The sequence below is a fragment of the Podarcis bocagei genome (genome assembly GCF_964188305.1).
Source record: "Podarcis bocagei genome assembly, chromosome: 7".
Taxonomy (NCBI): Eukaryota; Metazoa; Chordata; class Lepidosauria; order Squamata; family Lacertidae; genus Podarcis; species Podarcis bocagei.
This window is the reverse complement of record NC_138132.1, coordinates 17,087,979-17,108,833: the sequence shown is the minus strand read 5'-3', so window position 1 is coordinate 17,108,833 and position 20,855 is coordinate 17,087,979. Positions and strand designations below refer to the sequence as shown.

General features: G+C 45.2%; 1 protein-coding gene and 1 pseudogene across 2 annotated transcripts; one reads left to right on the top strand and one right to left on the bottom strand.

Annotated features, from left to right (window-relative positions):
- Positions 1 to 120: 120 nt before the first annotated feature.
- LOC308591525 (sialic acid-binding Ig-like lectin 14) lies at positions 121 to 16,591 on the top strand (the record flags this gene model as incomplete). The annotated part of the gene is made up of 10 exons (XM_081202291.1): positions 121 to 187; positions 911 to 1,000; positions 2,767 to 2,916; positions 7,931 to 8,335; positions 11,256 to 11,564; positions 11,686 to 11,727; positions 12,534 to 12,785; positions 14,214 to 14,522; positions 15,691 to 15,739; positions 15,944 to 16,591. 10 exons carry the CDS (start codon positions 121 to 123, stop codon positions 16,041 to 16,043), a joined length of 1,773 nt encoding a protein of 590 aa, XP_081058417.1. The 3' UTR covers positions 16,044 to 16,591.
- Positions 16,307 to 19,896, bottom strand: LOC308591576 (putative G-protein coupled receptor 33 pseudogene; annotated as a pseudogene). Its single transcript, XR_014013312.1, has 2 exons — positions 19,525 to 19,896; positions 16,307 to 18,911 (listed from the first exon to the last, which is right to left on the bottom strand). The product of XR_014013312.1 is annotated as a putative G-protein coupled receptor 33 pseudogene (transcript).
- Between the last annotated feature and the right edge of the window lie 959 nt (positions 19,897 to 20,855).

The following is a 20,855-nucleotide window of genomic DNA, read 5'->3' as shown; positions in this document are numbered from 1 at the left end:
ATTGGCAGCACTCAGTTTCTCTCCCATCCTTGCCTGGGGATCCTCCAGTGCTTGTTCCTTGCTGGCTTAGGCCAGCAGCTGTCACACTTTGCCATCTTCTCTCAATTCCTCCCAGGAGGCATGACTGCGATGTGCAAAGAGGCAGCCAGCGCAGGCCATGCAATCCCACCGCCTTTCTACATGCCAGGTCTACTCAATTGATACATGCTGGTGGAATTCTTTTGAGTATGTAGCCAATAGATGGCAGGCAGAGCAGCAAGTGATGCTGGAGGAAAAGCTTCCATGCAGAGGAATATAGGAAATTGCTTTTTCCTGCATCATATTGTTGTTCCAGCAAGACCAATATTGTCTACACAGACTGGCAACTGCTCTGCAGTGAATCAGACAAGGAGCATTCCCAGCCCTATGGTGAAATGCTGGGGACTGAACCTAGGACTTTCTCTATGCCAAGCAGATGTTCTGCCATTGATCTAGGATTCTTCTCTGAAGTGTGTCCTATGCTCCTTAAGTTAGCCTGCTGCCTTCAAGTACAGTGGTACCTCTGGCTGCGAACAGGATCCATTCCAGAGCCCCATTCGCAACCTGAAAGGAACGCAACCCGCGTCTATGCATTCCAAAATAAATTTAAGTAGCAGAAAACCAGGATGTGGGGCACCATTGCTAGTGAAATACCACCTCCATGGAAGAAAATAATTTGCTACATCCCAGGTGCTGGGACAGAAAAGACCCTGTGGGACATTGCCCCCAAGTCACAAAATCATTCCATGCAGATTTTTGTAAATGATTTCCCATAAAAATAGAAGGGGAAGATGACCGAGAATCTAACCCTGCTTACATCCTGTTTGACTAAGCCATCTTCTGAGACTTCTGCTTTTCCGGTTCCTATTACCTAATTTCCTTCTAAGTTTAGCGAAATTCTCCCAGAGGTTCAGCACCACAGACAGAAAGGCAGAAGCAACCAGGAGGTTCCTCGCTCACTGCTTCAAGTTGAATCGGAGAGGTGAGGAGAGAAAAGGGAATTCTGAGCCTAGACAGAGGTATGTCTGCTGAGCCAGAAACTGAACCTGAATCAAAGGCTGCATACACACTACACATTTAAAGCACCCCCAAAAGTATCCCAGGAAAGGTCATTTTTTAAAGCTGCTCTCAACTGTAGCTCTGTGAGGGGTAAGCTATCATTCTGAGGAATCACAGTTCACAAGAAGAGGTTTAGTAAGCAGATGTTTGGGGGGGGGGTTCTGAGGGTTGTGAGCAGAGCCAACCTTACTATTGGGCAGGGTGAGGGAGCTGCTTCAGGCAGAAAGCTGATTTAAGGTGTTGTGTCAAAATACTGGTCTTTAATACTATGCACCTTGTTTTTGGGTGTTTGTGTGTGTGTGTGTGTGTGTGTGTGTGTGTGTGTGTGTGTGTGTGCCAGTTCCTGCTCCACCTCAAATATCAAAATGTCTTGGGCTTGCCCTGGTGTTAAAGGCAGCTTTCTTTCTGTATCTCTTTTTCTCTCTCTCCCACTCTCAGAGAAAGGAGCAAAAGAGGCTGTTTTCCCCAAGGGCGACTATTGCAGAACAAAACTCAGGCAAAAATGGGAAGGTTCTGGGAGGGGTAGTTCTCCTGTTTCTTGCATTTATTCTGCAGGTGCAGCTATATTCAGCAAGGGGTTCATCCATGGTTTTTCTAGGCTCAGGTCTTTGCTTTCAAGCTCCCTGCCGGAGCACTCCCCCTAGTTTCTCTCAGCGTCTCATTTCCCCAGTCTTTAGTTCTCCACATTTCCACATCAGTGAGGGCTCATCCTCCCCTGCAAGCTGCTATTTGCCTCACAAGGGTGGCAAATAGCAACCTGAGATGAGAAATTTCACCTGTGGAAACAACATGGAACTATCAAAGGGAGGGGCGGCAATTGGGTCCTCCTTTCTCTTCAGTCTTCTCCTTCTTCTCCATTCATTGCTGCCAAACAAACACACACAAACAGATGCACTTGGCTCCTTGGCTCAGATTCCACAGTGGCCCTCTCACCAGGGTGCGAGCTTCCTTTTCGTTCCTGTGTGAGATACCTCAGGAGCATGACTCTTTTGGTGCCTGGGTGCCTGTGGAAAGAGACTGGCTCCAGTGTGTGTGTGTGTGTGTGTGTGTGTGTGTGTGTGTGTGTGTGTATGTGTGTGTGATTGTGTGTGTGTACCAGTATGGAGACTCCCTCAGCTCTCCCACACTCCCTCATGGACAAGCTTCCTGGGCTCATATGCCAGCAGTGGGCAGGATCAGAGTGGGTGGAGCAACTGACAAAATTCTTACCTCTGTACAGCAAAAGAACCAGAGGTTTCTATAGCCACTACCATTCCATGCACATTTCTCCCCAGTCCAGGAAAGCAATAGGGCATTCTCACCATCCGGGGGCACATTCCAGGCAAGCCAATTCTCAAGAAGGATGAGAAGTGAAAAGGTGTGTAGCCTAGTAAGAATTTCAAGGGCCAGATACAGAGGACTGGAGGGCCACATTTGCCCCCCTCCCCCCATGGCTTGAGGTTTCCAACCCCTTGGCTAATTTAACCCTGCATTATAAACAGGAAAAGTGAAGCTGCGGCTAGTGGCCCTTATGACCCTGGCGTCTGAATTCACGGTAGATGGTCAAATTCGAATGGGAGACTTTGTGGCGAAAACTGCTTGCATATTTTTATTCTTCCAGAATCTATGAGTTCCAAGCACCCTCCCTGCTTCAGCCAGCACTGCTCACTTAGTGCCTCATGCTCCTCTTCTCTTATTTCTTTCCCCCAGAGCTCCATCCTCAGAAAGAAGCCTCCAGTTCAGAAAATATGCCAAAGGGCAGAAGGACCAGAGGACTCATAAGCCTCACCTGGGAGGTGAAGAACCCAGCCTCATCCATGGCGACGGTGACACTGTTGATTCTTGCCTTTCTCTGCAAAGGTAGATGTGGTGGCTGGGGAACCTGCAGCCAGCACGGCCAACCCCCAACTTTTCAAGGGTCACATACTATCCATCCCTGGTGTGCAGAAATGAGAAAATTTGCTCTTCTGAGTGCTATGTCCCAAGAGGGAAGGGCCATGGCTCAGTGGAGGAGAACTTCCTTTTGGAAACTGACAGTTTTTTAATGAAAGGGATGGTGCTGCGCTGTTTTCATTGTACCAGTTACAGATGGGTAGCCGTGTTGGTCTGCCATAGTCCAAATAAAAAAATTCCTTCCTGTAGCACCTTAAAGACCAACTAAGTTAGTTCTTGGTATAAGCTTTCGTGTGCATGCACACTTCTTCAGATACACTGAAACAGAAGTTGCCAGATCCTTCTATATATTGAGAAGGTGGGGAGGGGTATTACTCAGAAGGGTGGTGGGAATCGGAGATTGGCAGATAGCTGAGATGAGCCTGTTGACGACTCTTAACGACTGTAATAGGTCTTACAGGAAAAGGCAAGGGGTGAGGAGGTGAGAGATGGCTTAGTCATGTATAATGAGATAAGAATCCAATGTCTCTATTCAGACCAGGTCGCTCCATTGTTTTAAGTTTGGTAATGAGTTGTAATTCAGCAGCTTCTCTTTCCAGTCTATTTCTGAAATTCCTTTGTAGTAAAACAGCTACTTTGAGATCTTGTATAGAATGTCCTGGGAGATTGAAGTGTTCTCCTACTGGTTTCTCTGTTTTGTGATTCTTGATGTCAAATTTATGTCCATTTATTCTTTGGCGTAAGGTTTGGCCTGTTTGTCCAATATAGAGAGCTGAAGGACACTGTTGGCATTTGATGGCATACACAATGTTAGACGATGAGCAATTAAATAGCCCCGAGATGGTATGTGTGATGTTGTTGGGGCCAGTAATGGTGTTGTCCGGGTGTATGTGGCAGCAAAGTTGGCATCTGGGTTTATTGCAGGCTCTGGTGCCAGTGTCCGTGTTAAGTCTGGTTGTAGTATTATTGTGGGTTAGGAGTTGTTTAAGATTGGGTGGCTGTCTGTAGGCAATGAAAGGTCTTCCTCCCAGAGCTTGAGAAAGAGAACTGTCATTGTCCAGGAGAGGTTGTAGATCTCTGATGATGCGTTGAACTGTTTTAACTTGGGAGCTGTATGTGATGACTAGTGGTGTTCTGTTATTTTCTTTTTTGGGTCTGTCTTGCAGCAAGTTCTCTCTGGGTATCAGTCTGGCTCTGTTGATCTGTTGTCTAACTTCATCTGCTGGGTATTTTAGTTCTGAAAAGGTTTGCTGTAGATCTCTTAGGTGAGAGTCTCTGTCTGTAGAATTGGAACAGATGCGGCTGTAACGTAGTGCCTGGCTATATACAATGGACTGTTTGGTATGTTTGGGATGGTAGCTAGAGGCATGTAGATATGTTTGTCGGTCAGTTGGTTTACGGTATAAGGTGGTGTCTATGCGTCCATCCTGTATTTTTATAGTAGTGTCCAAAAAATGTATTTCTTGCATAGATTGATTCATTGTAAGGTTGATTGTGGGGTGAAAATCATTGAATTTCTGGTGAAAGGTGTCCAGGGTCTGTTGACCATGTGTCCAGATGATAAAAAATATCGTCAATGTATCGCAGGTACAAGAGAGGTTTGAGTGGGTAGGAGTTTAGGAAACGTTGTTCTAAATCTGCCATGAAGATGTTGGCATACTGAGGGGCCATGCGGGTGCCCATTGCTGTGCCGCTGATCTGAAGGAACAGGTCATCACCGAATTTGAAGTTGTTGTGGGTAAGGACAAATTGGCAGAGTTTGGTAGCAAGGTCCGCTGTGGTTTTATCTGAAATGGTGTTCCTTATAGCTTGTAAACCATCATTGTGTGGGATGTTGGTATACAGAGATTCCAACATCCCACACAATGATGGTTTACAAGCTATAAGGAACACCATTTCAGATAAAACCACAGCGGACCTTGCTACCAAACTCTGCCAATTTGTCCTTACCCACAACAACTTCAAATTCGGTGATGACCTGTTCCTTCAGATCAGCGGCACAGCAATGGGCACCCGCATGGCCCCTCAGTATGCCAACATCTTCATGGCAGATTTAGAACAACGTTTCCTAAACTCCTACCCACTCAAACCTCTCTTGTACCTGCGATACATTGACGATATTTTTTATCATCTGGACACATGGTCAACAGACCCTGGACACCTTTCACCAGAAATTCAATGATTTTCACCCCACAATCAACCTTACAATGAATCAATCTATGCAAGAAATACATTTTTTGGACACTACTATAAAAATACAGGATGGACGCATAGACACCACCTTATACCGTAAACCAACTGACCGACAAACATATCTACATGGCCCCTCAGTATGCCAACATCTTCATGGCAGATTTAGAACAACGTTTCCTAAACTCCTACCCACTCAAACCTCTCTTGTACCTGCGATACATTGACGATATTTTTATCATCTGGACACATGGTCAACAGACCCTGGACACCTTTCACCAGAAATTCAATGATTTTCACCCCACAATCAACCTTACAATGAATCAATCTATGCAAGAAATACATTTTTTGGACACTACTATAAAAATACAGGATGGACGCATAGACACCACCTTATACCGTAAACCAACTGACCGACAAACATATCTACATGCCTCTAGCTACCATCCCAAACATACCAAACAGTCCATTGTATATAGCCAGGCACTACGTTACAGCCGCATCTGTTCCAATTCTACAGACAGAGACTCTCACCTAAGAGATCTACAGCAAACCTTTTCAGAACTAAAATACCCAGCAGATGAAGTTAGACAACAGATCAACAGAGCCAGACTGATACCCAGAGAGAACTTGCTGCAAGACAGACCCAAAAAAGAAAATAACAGAACACCACTAGTCATCACATACAGCTCCCAAGTTAAAACAGTTCAACGCATCATCAGAGATCTACAACCTCTCCTGGACAATGACAGTTCTCTTTCTCAAGCTCTGGGAGGAAGACCTTTCACTGCCTACAGACAGCCACCCAATCTTAAACAACTCCTAACCCACAATAATACTACAACCAGACTTAACACGGACACTGGCACCAGAGCCTGCAATAAACCCAGATGCCAACTTTGCTGCCACATACACCCGGACAACACCATTACTGGCCCCAACAACATCACACATACCATCTCGGGGCTATTTAATTGCTCATCGTCTAACATTGTGTATGCCATCAAATGCCAACAGTGTCCTTCAGCTCTCTATATTGGACAAACAGGCCAAACCTTACGCCAAAGAATAAATGGACATAAATTTGACATCAAGAATCACAAAACAGAGAAACCAGTAGGAGAACACTTCAATCTCCCAGGACATTCTATACAAGATCTCAAAGTAGCTGTTTTACTACAAAGGAATTTCAGAAATAGACTGGAAAGAGAAGCTGCTGAATTACAACTCATTACCAAACTTAAAACAATGGAGCGACCTGGTCTGAATAGAGACATTGGATTCTTATCTCATTATACATGACTAAGCCATCTCTCACCTCCTCACCCCTTGCCTTTTCCTGTAAGACCTATTACAGTCGTTAAGAGTCGTCAACAGGCTCATCTCAGCTATCTGCCAATCTCCGATTCCCACCACCCTTCTGAGTAATACCCCTCCCCACCTTCTCAATATATAGAAGGATCTGGCAACTTCTGTTTCAGTGTATCTGAAGAAGTGTGCATGCACACGAAAGCTTATACCAAGAACTAACTTAGTTGGTCTTTAAGGTGCTACAGGAAGGAATTTTTTTATTTGTTTTCATTGTAATAATATGTATGTTTCAAGTGTATGTGTATAGTTTTGATTCTACGATGTTTAATCATTTTTAGTGACTATTTTCCCCTTAGCTGTTTATACAGTCATACCTCGGGTTACAGATGCTTCAGGTTGCATTTTTTTGGGTTACGGACCCGCCAAAACCTGGAAGTACCGGAACGGGTTACTTCCAGGTTTCAGCTGTTGCGCATGAGCAGAGGCGCCGAACTGAAACCCGCGTGTGCAGGTTGCGAACATGCATCCCGCACAGATCACGTTCGCAACCTGAGCGTCCACTGTATTTTTATCTGTAAGCCACCTTGAGTCCCTGTGAGGCAAAAAAGGTGGGGTATAAATAAACAGCAGCAGCAGCAACAAACAACAACAACAGGAACTTGTATGCAAAAAGATCCAGATTTAACCCCCAGCATCTCCCGAAAGGGCTGGCAGAGGTTCCTGTCTGGGACCCTGGAAAGCCACCACCCATCAGAGTAAAACTAGATGGACCAGTGGATGGACTCAGCATAAGGCAGCTTCTGATCAGGTCCAGGTTTTGGGTGGTCCTTGAACAAGACACCCTCCACGCATGCCCCTTCCTCACAGAGTCTCCCTCCTCACTGCAGGAGCTCCAGAGGGTTCTTATCATTGAGTCCCTCCTGGGATAAGGGCTCTTGACAGACACCCAACCATGCCACCTCTTGAGGCCAGCCCTGCTTCCTATGTTCCTCCTAGGCTTTGCTCACTTCATGGTTTATTTTAAGAGTGAAGAATTTGAAAACTTGGAAATGATGTGTCTTGAGTACAAATGACAGGAAGAGCTCCAGTGTGAGGCCCAAGGAGCACCGGAATAACCCTGGTTCAGGGTCCTTGGTCAGGGGGCTTGAGAGCACCTTCCTCCTTTTGACCAAGAGTGTGTGTGGCAGCTGCTAGACACTCACACCTGAATGTCCTCCTCCTTCTTGCCCTGGCCCAGGAAACGCTCCCCCCTGAGGTCCTGCTACTGTGGTGGGTGGTTGGGAAGTCCTGGGACTGGAGACCCACCATAATCCCCAGGTGCTGCTGCTCCAGACAACCCTTGATGTTTTGGTGCTGTTGACTGTGCAGAATGTTCTTCTCAAGGTGTACAGTATGCTGGCAAGAGGGTCAGCTGCAAAACTGGTCTTCGCTAAGCATCAGCCCACAAACCAGTGAACACCTTCCTTCTTTCCTTTGGCAGGTCTGCGGAGTCAGCTCCCGGGATATGATCTTAAAGCACTAAAGGCTGTCACCGTGCAGAGAGGTCTCTGCGTTCACATTCCCTGCAACTTCACTTATCCCACTTCTCAGTATCCTGAGGAATTATATGTCTACTGGATTAAGAACGATCATGCTAGGTCCTATATTGGCAACATCTGGCACTCAAATGTTGGTAGTGTTGTTGCCAGTAGTGACAAGGCTCAAAGAATTGCCTCATTTGCTGGGAATCGTTTCCAGTTGACTGGAAATCCATCAGAAGGTGACTGTTCCTTTAGCATCAATGATGTTAAGTTTGAGGATGAGGGGCAGTACTATTTTCGATTTGAGAAAGGAACCTTAAAATTCAGCTATTTTCATTATATTTTACCTCGTGTTTCTGTGACAGGTAAGAGGTTTCCTACTTCTTTATTTGCTTCCTCATTCCCTGTTTTGTGCTCTTTCATGCTGTAAAGGGGGGAAAGGCTCTGCCTACAAATATGCCTAGACCTCTGGACATTATGCTGATGCCAAAGGGACAGGAGGTACAAGTGCTCCATGCTTCCCGTTCCTCTCCATTGTTGTAACGCCAAAATTAGATCATTTGCACCTCCAAATGTCTGAATACCCTAGAGGGAAGAACTCTCTCATGGATTCTGTGCTGACAATCTGGAGAAACAGGAAACTGGAGGCATTTTCTCCTTCACTTCCAGTTGCATCCCATCACCTGCTTCTTCTCCTTCCCCCAGCATCTCTCCACAGCTTCCTCAATGGCAGGAGAAGCAGAGAGGTATTCTCTTGCCACCTTTGAAATCAGCCTCAGTGCAGATCTGGAACATTGTCCTAATCCACTGCATCCTGAATTCTAGGACCAGAGGGTGCTTTGGGTGGGGGACATTTCTCTCATTCATGGGCCTCATTCCAGGGGCCACATGCAGGGGCCAGAAGCACATATGGATGGAGCCTCTAGCAAATGTGGGCAGAGCAACAGGCGTGCCTCTTATCTTGTCCAGGCCTCAAACTCAGGTCACTTTCCCATAGCTGACTGGTTTTAAGGTGAGTGCAGGGTGGGTTGAGGCATAGGGCTTAAATTAGGGGCACTTTGCTCCTCTGTTTCTCCTACTGCTGTTCTGCACAGAGCCTTGATTTGGCTTAGCATGGAGGTGGAGAACCTTCCCCTTGCTGGTGTGGGGCAGGTGATTTTACAGGAGATTAAGCCTCAGCTTAATGTCTGAGCCCCAAACAAACCATGAGCAGTTAGCTAAAAAGCAAGCCTATGCTACAGCTCATGGTTTCTTTTGGAGAGAAACAAATCTTGAACCTGAGTTTAGATCAGTGGTTCCCAGTTAGGAGTCCATTGACCCCTGGGATCTGCAGAATACACACAGGGCCTCCGCAGCCCCATCCGTTGCCTCCCCTCCCCAACTCATTTTTTGGCATTTTTGCATAGTATTTCACAAATTTTATGGTCTGTTTTAGTACTCCACAATTTTTTTCAATATATTGCTTAAAATTGGTTTTGAAATCACACCGCGATAACGATTTCAACCCAGCAATACGTAGCACTATATCACTCCTCACACATGGAAGAGCAGGGCAGCTGATTTCAAGGCACCACCCAAATCGCAGGATGATTTCAGCCGATCACTCTGCTGATCTGAGCTGCCTTCCCTCACACCGAGGGAGACCAGGGCAGCTGATTGCGAGGCGCTGCCTTCTCCTCATGCTGATGCAGAACAGGGCAGCTGACTGCTCTCACTTCAAGGAATTGTAGCACTACCTCCTCCTGGCACTGACTCTTAGTCAGCAGGAAAGCAGCAGCAGCAGCCACAGTGGATGTGCTTCTTCGCTGGCTGCCCCCCCCCCCAATTGTGGCTTGATGCACCCCCCACCCCCTCCCACTCAAACCATGCAGTGGGGGTGACTCGACTTCCTCTCCTCTCCCCAGCCATCCAGACTCTGCGGCTGCTCCTTCCCTCATCCCCAGGCCCAGTCTCCAATTTCAGACATGGTGATATATCAGAACATTGTGATGTTTAGCTGCTGGTATATCAAGATGTTAAAAAACCCAGATATCTCTCAGCCCTAGTCCTTTGCTTATTAGAGGCTACACCACATTTTGTTCAAAAATTGCTTTGCAGAGGTAACTACCACAGAGCTATCAAAATGTTCAAAAGTAGGGGGACTGTGGCTTGGCTTTTGAAAAATAGGGGGTCCTTAGTAATTAGTTAATTGGGAACCACTGGTTTAGATTAACATTCTGCCAAACCATGGCTTAGCTCCTGGCAACATGGCAGGAGCAAAACACCTTTGATTTGGGTCCCCTGCACCAACACAGTGTGCATTCACCTTCAAACAATAGCTCAGTTAGGGCTAAGGTGATATGTAAACCAGGCTTGTGTCGGCTACATGGCATTCAGGTAAATGTCAGCTGTTTCTACATGGTCATCCACCTCTTTTCATCCAGGCAAGCTAGACTCATTATCACAGTTCAACAACCCATTCCTGGAAGAAGGTGTGTGTGTGTGTGGAGGGGGTGGGGAGTGTGGCCAGGGGAGTTCTGGATTTGTTCCATGTCTCCTAGGTGGAATCTACACACATATTAAAAAATGCTGAGGATTTTTTTTTAATCCACTGAATTTGCCATGGCTCACCATCACCATCTAGTGTCACATTTGTATATTGCACTTTGCAACACACTTGAAACGTTTTATTTGCAACAGTATAGCTGAGTCCCTAGAAGTTGCCCTCTCCAAGCTCTTCACTCCACGGCAAAAGATATGCAGACCTGCTTCCTATTCCCCTGTATGCAAGTGAGAAGTTTTGGTGGGTGGCCATTTGCTTCAGAAAAAATAGTTCAAGGGTTAAGTGACCCCTTCTCAGCCTGTGCTCCTCTTTTGATGAAACACAGATCCCTCCTGTGGCTGCTGCATTCAAGGTGTTGTTTTTCCTCTTTTCTTTCTGTGTCTCCCAAATCGCATCTGGCTTCATCCTCCAATTTCAGGATCCTGAGTATCAAACATCATGTTCAGCAGCATAGTGGCAGCCATCAAGATTTCTCCCTCTCCAGGCTGAGTCCACATTGAGCAGAAACATTGACCAACATTGGTAGAGAAAGCAGACCATTGCATGGGGAATCAGTCTACTAAGGGAGAGACACAAAGTTATTGTTAAAGGACAAATGAAAGAATGGCAGGATTTGCTGCAAAGTGGGGGGTAAAGTAGTGCTGGTGACCATCCATAATTCAGGACTCCTGTGTCCTGTTCCTTAGTTACTTTAGTCTGTGAATTTTCTTCTGATCCCATCCTGGGGACTTTTGTTTTCTCAGAGCTGGCAGAGAAGCCAAAGATCCTGAACTCTTCGGAGGTGGTTTTGGGGAAGAGCGTCACCCTCATCTGCCAGGCGCCAGGGACCTGCCCATGGAAAGATTCATGGAGCCAGCCTAAGATCTCGATCTCATGGCGTAATTTGTCAACAACTGTACAGAACCATCAGCACAGCAATGGGAGCTGGACCCTTGCTTCTGGCTTCACCTTCACACCATCTCTGCAGGATCAAGGCAGAGCCCTCACTTGCCATGTCTATTACCCCGCAGTTAGGAGAACAGTTGTGAATACAATCTCTCTTGAAGTGGTCTGTGAGTAGCTCCCATAGCTCAGTACTGCTTCCCCCTCCCATGAACGGCCAACAGTTCTTTCTACCCCATGCAAGCTAATTTACTCCTTTCATGCTCCCCTCACTGTTTTCTTATGTTTCAGACCCACCTCAGGTCATCAGAATCACAAGGCCGGGACACCCTGGTGAGATACAAAACTCTTAAGACTTTTTGCACATCCCCATCCTCAATGAGCTCCGCTGGGCAGCCAATAGCTGCTTCGGGATCTCAGAGTGGGGATTGTGCAGGAGGAAGGGTTTTAGAGATGGCTGGGAGTTGGGGCAGAGCCCAGGATGGTGGTTTGGGGGGGGGGGAGAGTTGAAGACAAACTGGATGGTAACACTGGGCTCAGTGGGTCTTTCCAGCAGCCATGCTATGCCATACACACATCCTTGCACCCGAACCAAAATTCATTCCCCACCATAGCACCCTTCAGGCTCTTGACCTGGGTCTCCTCTTTTAATTGCCGTGGGGTTTCTATTTAATGGGACTGTTCTATTGCCTATTTCAATTGTGGGTGTTTATATTTTAATGTTTGCGTAACTGGTTTTTGTACTTCGTAAGCCATTTAGAATCTGATGTTGGCATTAAGTGGTATATTAAAGTGGAATGAGAAGGAAAAGAAATGGGCCCAAGTCGTCCCAATGGAAGGCAAAACAGGGGATATTATTATTATTATTATTATTATTATTATTATTATTATTATTCTCTTGCCAGTTGAACTTGCAGAGAAATGAGGGAATCATCTCTCTTTTTGCAAAACTATGGCCCAAAGCTGTCTTGAACCAATTATAATTAATAATCATTGTAAAGATTTGAATCCCCACTTCTGCAGACCTGGTGTCAACCATCCTTCTTCAAAATACACAGGAACATCTCAGCACTGAATGAGGATTCCTTAGCATCAGGCATCCCAGGATCTATTGTGATCTAACTGCATTTCTCTTACAGATTTCTCCGCGCAGGAAGAAAAGCTGGTGGTCCGAGAAGGTGACACCGTCAGCCTGCTTTGTGAAGCTCAAGGCAAACCTATTCCCTCCGTGACATGGATGAAGAAGAACAAGACCCTAAACAACCATATGCAGGGCAGTAAAGATACTCTTCAACTGTCCAACATTAAATCAGAGGATGCTGGGATTTATCAGTGTCAGGCAGAGAATCCACATGGCTCAATCAGGAAGAATCTCTCAGTGATGGTGCAATGTAAGAGATGGGGAGCGGGAAGTTCCTTGGGGGCATTAACCTGGGAAACTCCATTGTTTGCTAAGTGGCTTGACGTGCAACTAATACCAGCATGCTTCCACTAAGGGGACCTCTGCAAATGTACACAGCTGTGGCTGCATTGCACAGTGTGCCAGCCCAGTAGTGCGAGATGCAGCTTTTGACAGCTTCATCACAAGTTCAGGAGCCCCATGATGAGCTTACATATTTGCAGAAGCTTTCTAAGAAGTTAGTTTCAGGATGCATAAATGCAGCCCCAGGGGCAAAACCACAAATTCAAGTCACTGAATATAACTCTAGTCTGAAATCTGTGGGAGTATCCTCATTCACCAGGAGAGGGCATATTTATGCAACCTCTCATCAGAATGACAGCTCTCTAATATTAAATACAAAGGCCAAACTTAGAAGTTTTTTGTTCACATATCTGTCTTGCCCATAAAGCAGGATGTGTAGGATGTGGCTCTGATGTTTTGTAAGAAAAGGTCTGCATGGACAATGGAGGAGAATGGCTGAATGCCCCTCTCCCACCTCCCCATCTTCTGTTGCTTCAAGACCTTTTCGTCTAATGAGCATCTCATGAAGGAATATCCCCAGGTGGCAATGGTCTCACTGTTTGCTACCTGGAGATGCAGAACATAGTTCCTTTGCTTATCCAATGAAAAGGATGCCATAAGGATGCTGCTTGTGGGGACCTAAGTCGTTTTGCAAAGTAATTTCTCTTCTCCTTCTTTGGTACCATGTGATAGCCTCATAGGTGGGCCTTGTGTTTAGCTGTTGGGGTGTTGCACAGTCCAATACTCTGATATTCATGTGGCATACCGAGAATCTGCATTGTCTTTTTCTTTTTAGAAAGTAGCTGCCTAGAGTAGTGCTCCTATTTAGGGAGGCCAACTCCCTTTTTCATTAAGGGGTTCCTGAGCCTCTAATAGCAGCATGGGCAGAAGAAACCCATTCAGGGCCACTTTTTCTATTGCTGCTGCCCCATGACTGGAAAAGTCCAGGCCGCATTGCTTTCTCCCACGAGATGTGATGGACTCTCCTTCCTTGGAGGCTGGGTGGCCATCTGTCATGGCTGCTTTAGTTGAGATTCTTGCATTGCAGGGGGTTGGACTAGATGACCCTTTCTGTCCCTGCCAACTCTAAGATTCTATGAGACACAGCTCTTATGTTTTTGTAAACCATTCCTGTAAATTCTTTTATTTTCAAACTGGACACAAGGGGGAAAGAAACTCCTTGCCTTCTGAACCAAGCTGAAGCAGGATTTTACCTTATTCAACAGAGTAGGGAACTAGGGTGGCAGCAGTGTCTGCTCCTGGCTGCCTTTAGTGGATGAATTGTGGTATTGCAGCTGGTGCAGTCATTAGCTAGATCGGAATGTGTTCTTCACCTTGGCTACTTGGTTCTCTGCAGATGCCCCCAAGCTCAGCAAAAAAACCGAGAAAAACACTGCCTGTTGGCGTAAGGACAATGACATCCTCTGCAAATGCTCCCTGCACTCCAAGCCTCCACCTCAGATCCATTGGCAACTGGACGGGAAGACTGTAACTGAAAACACCAGCACAGCGGACCTGAAAGTCTCTTCCTCAGTCCAGAAGAATGAGGTCACCAGCTCCCTAATTTGGACAGGTAGCCCGGATGGCGACCTCAGCATCATCTGTCTTGGGAACAATTCTCTGGGAGTCTACACCATGCAATTCTACATTAGTTCCTTGAAATCAGGTGAGACTGCACCAAACAGAGAAATCCTGACTTTTGCAGCCCGGCCGATATTAGAAAATCCCCCCCCCGTTGCCTCTTTCAAAAAATGCAGCAATCTGATTAGCAATGACAACAATAGTGATAGGAACAGAATGGTGATGTGGGGTTGGGGGAAATCTGGATCCTAGCAGGGGTAGAAGACACACAGCCTGGATTTCAATCACAGCCTTGCAATGTTTTGTTGTAAAATGCTTTTAAATCTTGCTCTGTCTGCTCTGTCTGTCTGTACACTGGGGACTCATCTACATTAGTCAAAAAACAGAATTTTAAATGTGCTATAAACACCTAACACCAGATGGCGCTGGAGAGCACAAAACTGTAGGGCGATTTTACATAGAGATTTTTTCTTTTGTTATAATGATTTAATTTATGACTTACTTATAGCATCCCCCCCCCCCCGTGTGTAGATCCACCCTGGGATAAGGGAGAGCCACCCTCTCTGGGACAGTCATTGCTGACCCTACGTTCCCAGCAGATGGTGCAGGCTGGTCCATTGGGGCAAATGGGGCATTGCCCCACCTACCGCAATCTGTCCTCAGACAGTCCCAATTGGCAGCCTTCTTACTTACATGGTGGTGGCCCAGACTGCCAGCATTCTCCTCCTTAGTCTCCATTTTGGACCTTACGGAACTCAGCCAGGGAGGAAGATAGGACTATAACTGGATTTAGTTGGCTCTACCAGTCTCTGGTTCCAGCTGTCATTGGTGGTCTCCCTCCATCCCTCCCAGTCCCGATGGTGTGTGTTAAAGCTGTTGGTTGTGGTTGGAGAAGAAGACTTTTTAAGAATAAAGCAGCAATACTCTGCAAGAATACTCTTTCTCAAAGACTAAGGTCTGAGAACTAGGCAAAGGCACCTTGGGTTACATACGCTTCAGGTTACCGTACATATGCTTCAGGTTACAGACTCCGCTAACCCAGAAATAGTATCTTGGGTAAAGAACTTTGCTTCAGGATGAGAACAGAAATTGCGTGGCGGCAGCGAGGCGGAGCTAGAGTCCAGCAGTATCTGGAGGGAAACAGATCAGTCATCCCTGTGTGAAATAATCTTGTCTCCTGTTTTCCGTCTCTTGCTTTATTGTGGGCCGGTTCTGCTTTGTTCACATTGACTTTTATGTTTGCTTCTTTTCAGCTTCTTTTGAGTTGATTTTTCCCTTGGTGGTAGGCCTCATTCTAATGAAGTAAGTAATCTTCCTTTCCTTCTTCTGGTTTTTGTATCTGCCCTGGGAGCCAGATTTGGCTGAAATGTGGGGGTCACCTGTGTGAAATGGCAATAGCAACAAGCCCACCTAAATCCCCTTTAGCCTTTGTTGATCTTGATCCTAGGGTGTTCCCTCCTCCCCTCTTTTGGCTAATGGCTCTCTTATGTCACCATCTGCTTTTAGGGTCTTGTTTTGTTTCGTGTTCTTTTTCTTGGCCTTTTGGTATTCGAACTGGAGGAAGGCTCCATTGACCCAAGAGGGCAGAAGGAAGCAAAAAGAATAATGGTAACTGGATCTCCTGTCGTTCCTTTGCTCAGTGGAGGAACAGCATCACACACATCGCTGTGCACTCTTAGGTGTAATTGGTCCAAGCAATGAAAGAGCATAAATGAATGTTTATTTCAAATGAATGAGGAAGAACGTGGATTATTAGCACTGCTATTTCATACACAGACATAAGATGAATGGTTTCTTCTTTTTCTAAGAAAAGTGTTTATAGTATTCTGGTTGTGCATTTGTGGTGCAATGAATGTAGCGGGCACCATGTTGTTTTTTATCTTTATTTTGATAGATTTCATTAATTTATTGCAACATATTACCAACATCTTTCACACATAAAATAAAATATCCCACCCTAGCCTGGGCAATGGAGTTCAGGCAATACATCAAAAATAACATCCAAATAACATAGTAGCTTCCTGTTGCAGACAACCATTTGTATGGAAGGTGGTATACAGTTAATGCTAACCAAAACGTTTTATTATGTGACGGCAATCCTGTTTTCATTTTTAGACATGTAGACAATAAAGCTGTACCAATCTTGCAAAAGAGTATTTACGCTTCAAACTTCTTGCCAATTTTATTTGTCCGTTTTTCCATAATTGCTATTTGCCACACTTTATTGTACAGCTGTTGGTCTAAGGCAGATATAGGATTACATGTTAACAGAGACTGAAGACCCCCCCCCCCAATTCTTTCTTTTTGGGCAGAGTCCAAGAATAATTAAAATGGGATAAGGTCCCTTAATGCCTACATGTCAGCTTCCTATGTTACTAATTCTTTTTTCTTTTTTAAATTTTTATTGGAATTTTATTTACAACATAACATAAACCCCCACTCCCACAATACACAAATCTACCCTCATTAAACGTGAACATAACATACAGTGAGCATAACATACAACAATACAAACAACCAAATAAAAGTTCTTTCTAACCTTTAGTCGGAATCTCCTTTCTTGTAACTTGAAGCCATTGGTTCGAGTATTGTTTTGTTTGTTGCTGATAGGCATCTTTGTGTTTTTATACTGTTAGCCGCCCTGTGATCCTTGGATGAAGGGCAGTATAGAAATTTAATAAATAAAATAAAATGATTGGCAGGTGGGTTGCCTCTCCCTCCTATCAAAGTTAGCTTGCAGGTATGGGGTCAGATAAGGAGCTGGCCCCAAAGAGGCCAGAAAGTTTCTCCACCCCTGTTTGAAAAAGAAGTTATCCCTTTTACCTGAAAAAAACTTACTGGACTGTTATCTTTAAAAGATAAAAGACCTCTGCAATAAATCAAGATGCAAAGATTTGGTCATCCATAAAAACCACCTGGTGAAGTGGGGAGCACGGTCTCTGCCTCATGAGCCCACTAGGGGAGGGGACCCACCAAAGGTCATTTGACACAGCCCCCCACCCCATTCTGAAGAAACCACCTTCCTCTCTACATGTGGTCCAAAGCAGATGCTTCAGGGATATGTTAGATTGCTCCCCTAAATCACTTTCAGGTTTTGGGTACTTTCCCCATATATAAGAAGCTGCCTTACTGCTGGACCGTTAGTCAGAGTCTACATTGCTGGGCAATGGCTCTTTAAGGATCCAGACAAAAGTATGGTATCTCACAGCGCAAGCTGGAGAGGCTAGGGACTGAAGCTTTGGAACTTTTGCATGCAACATTTGTGATATACAATCAAGCTACAGTCTTTCTCTATAGGAAGCTGCCCTATGGAAAGTTAGTCCATGAAGTCCAGTGCATGGACTGGCAGTGGACTGCCAAGATTTCTAACACTGGTCTCTCACAGATTTACCTGGTGATGCTGGGGTTTGAACCTGGGACTCTCTGCCTGCAAAACAGATGTTTTTCCCATTGAGCTCTCTGAATGGTTCTGGTCAGCCCTCTTGCCAGTGTGGATATTGTCCTCTAGACTGGTGGGATCGTCCACAAAAGCTTTACTAAACGCCGTAAAAATTGATGTCTTGAAGACCTCCTGGAATTTCTCCCCAACAAACAGGTACAGAATCGGGGTGAAACAGATATTGAAACAAACTCCGGTGGCTGCAGTATCCCATAGAACCTGTGTTGTTGCTTTGGGTACTTCCTTAAACAGCTGTGAAGCATGGTAGAGATGGTAGGGGAACCAGCCAATGAAGAATGATGCTACGGCAGCCACCAGGACTTTGGAAATCTTCCCTGTCCTCGGTAAACTTTTTTTCTTCATTTCAAAACCAATCCGACAGTAGCATGTCATGATGATGATGAATGGAAGCAGGAAGGCCAGCAGAAAACGAACCAAGAAGAAAGCCAGATGAACGTGGAAATCATCTTGATTTGGGGAGAAAATAAAATAATAGCTGCACTTCATCTTCCCCTCCTCTCCTTGAGTCTCCAGAAAAGCCAGGTTTGGGGTGCTCAGAGCTAGGGAAGCAAGCCAGACTCCTGCAATTACCTTCCGTGCCAAAGGTATTCTACGGTTACGCTGGGACCAGACAGGATAGCAGGTGAAGAGGTAGCGGTCCAGGCTGACGGTGGTGAGTAGAAAGACCGTAGTGAACATCCCCAGAGAGAAGGAGAAGAGTAAGATCTTGCACATGATTGGGCCAAAGATCCAGTCAAAATTGAGGAGGACAAAGACAGCAAAGAAAGGCATGAGTGAGCTGGAGACTAAGTAGGTGAGGATCAGGTGGAGGAACCACATAGTGTTCACAGTTCTCTTCATCTTCATCCCCAGCACCCAGAGGAAGAGCCCATTCACAGTTATCCCCACCAAGAAGCATGTGAAGATAAGGATAGCAACAACCAGATTTGTGTCTGCTGGAAGGTGGCTTACATCCATCTCTGTGTTGCTGGAATTCTGCAAGCTGATAGTTGTGTTATTTTTCTCCATAGTGCCCTGGAAGAAGAAGGAAGAGATTTGAGGTGGAGGCAGGTGAAAGTTAGAGGGAACACGGGGAGGTTGGGGAAAATATCAGAACACTGGAAATGGGAAAATGTGTCTATCCAGTCAGGCTTATGCACTCCGAGTAAGCAAATTTCAAAACTAAGCAACTTAGCACTCTAAGCTTCAAAGAAACAACATCAGCAACCACATGCATTCATATGGTTTCGCTAGGACAGATATCAGGTTTGGAGTTCAGACCTAATTCATAGCTTCCCTGCTCAAATCCATTTCCCATTACCAGCTGGAAACTAAGATTGCTGAATCTCATTCAGTTTACAACTCTGACCCAAGTCCTCATGAAGGTCCTGTGGACTTCCAGATGTTGCTCAACTTTCACTTACATCCATCAGCCTCAGCCAGTAAGACCAATGAACAGAGATGATGGGAACTATAGGTCACCAACATCTGGAGAGCCTTGCCAATCACTTGTGTTCCAACACCCACCCTTTTCCAACTGAAGACTTCATTTTCCATAACTACAAAGACAATCAATTTTAAAGATTTTAAACTTTCCTTCTCTTCCCTACCCACCCTGCCACCCAGTCTTCAGAGCATGTCCACTCACTTGATCTGCTTGTCTAGAATAGTTGTCCTCAACGCGTTCCACTGTTCATTTCAGCATTCAGAACTGAAGAAGTCCTCCAAGGGCATAGCATATTTATGAGAACTGAAAGACTTGTGAGTCACACAAATTATTTCTGCAAGTGGATTCGCTGTATAACCCATTTCCTTCTTCTCGGTTTTTGGGAACAGAGTGCCCATGAATTATATAATGTTAGCGAGTTCCACTGGCAACGCTGCCTGTTTTAGAGTAACACCCTCAGCATGTTTACTCAGAAGTAAATTTCACTGTCTGCAACAAGGTTTACTACCATTTTTTGTTTCGTTGTTGCTTTAGTTTTTGGCTTTGTTTGCTTGCTTTCGGCTTTCTGAAGAATTGCAGCCTCAAGTCCCTGTAGCTGAAATATCATTTGCATTCACTGCTCCAGTGGGCAAATGAAGTGGGTGGTTTCACTTCAGTTTTAAAAAAGGATGTGGGGTGGTTTCTATTTCAATTTTTTGAAAAAAATAATAATGGGATGGTTTTAGGTCCAGATAATATCTCACCCCACGTTGAACTCTCATTATCATGCCTTTGTAATATTGACTATATTTGGAAATATACAAGCAGAGGATAATGAAGGAAAGCAAAGAATGAAGTATCAGGCACCGCATCACTTCTCTTGCATCAGAGTCCCATGATGGTCACTACTGATTTTTTACTCCTCTCCCATACTTCATATAATGCCCTTTGACTCAAGAAAACCACCATTTTATATTTCAAATTGGGGGAAATAAATACAATAAATGGACAAAAGTACAAAGATTCACAAAATGTTTAGGGGTATGCGTACCCCTGCGTTCCCCCAGAAAAAAAGCACTGGATATACCAAAGGCAGCTGCACTTCCTTCAATCTTCCAGTGGCCAATAACCATGGGAAGGAAGGGATATCACCCTTTGCTCATGATCACTTCCATTTTTCAGGGGACTTGGAACAAGTGGACTGTTCCCTCACCATCAAGAATGCCAACAAAAGTGATGAAAGAAGATACTTTTTCAGAATATAGAAAGGTTTTAAAGGCTTAAAATATAGTTACCCAACAGAACCACATCTGAGACTGCAAAGATGCCTGGCTCTCTGCTGAAGCCTCTGTCTGCCTTTGAGCCTTTGGGATAGGGTGGCCGTATCAACCTCCTTCCTCCTCACTTCTCTTTCCCCTAAGTTTAAGTTCTAGCCTTTTCCTGTCATTTTCACTTTCACTATTCTCTTCTCATAGCAAAACCCTGGAATGCCCGTCTCATCAGTTGTAGGTCTCACTGAGCACAATAGTGTTCTCTCCAAAGTACAGCTGGGA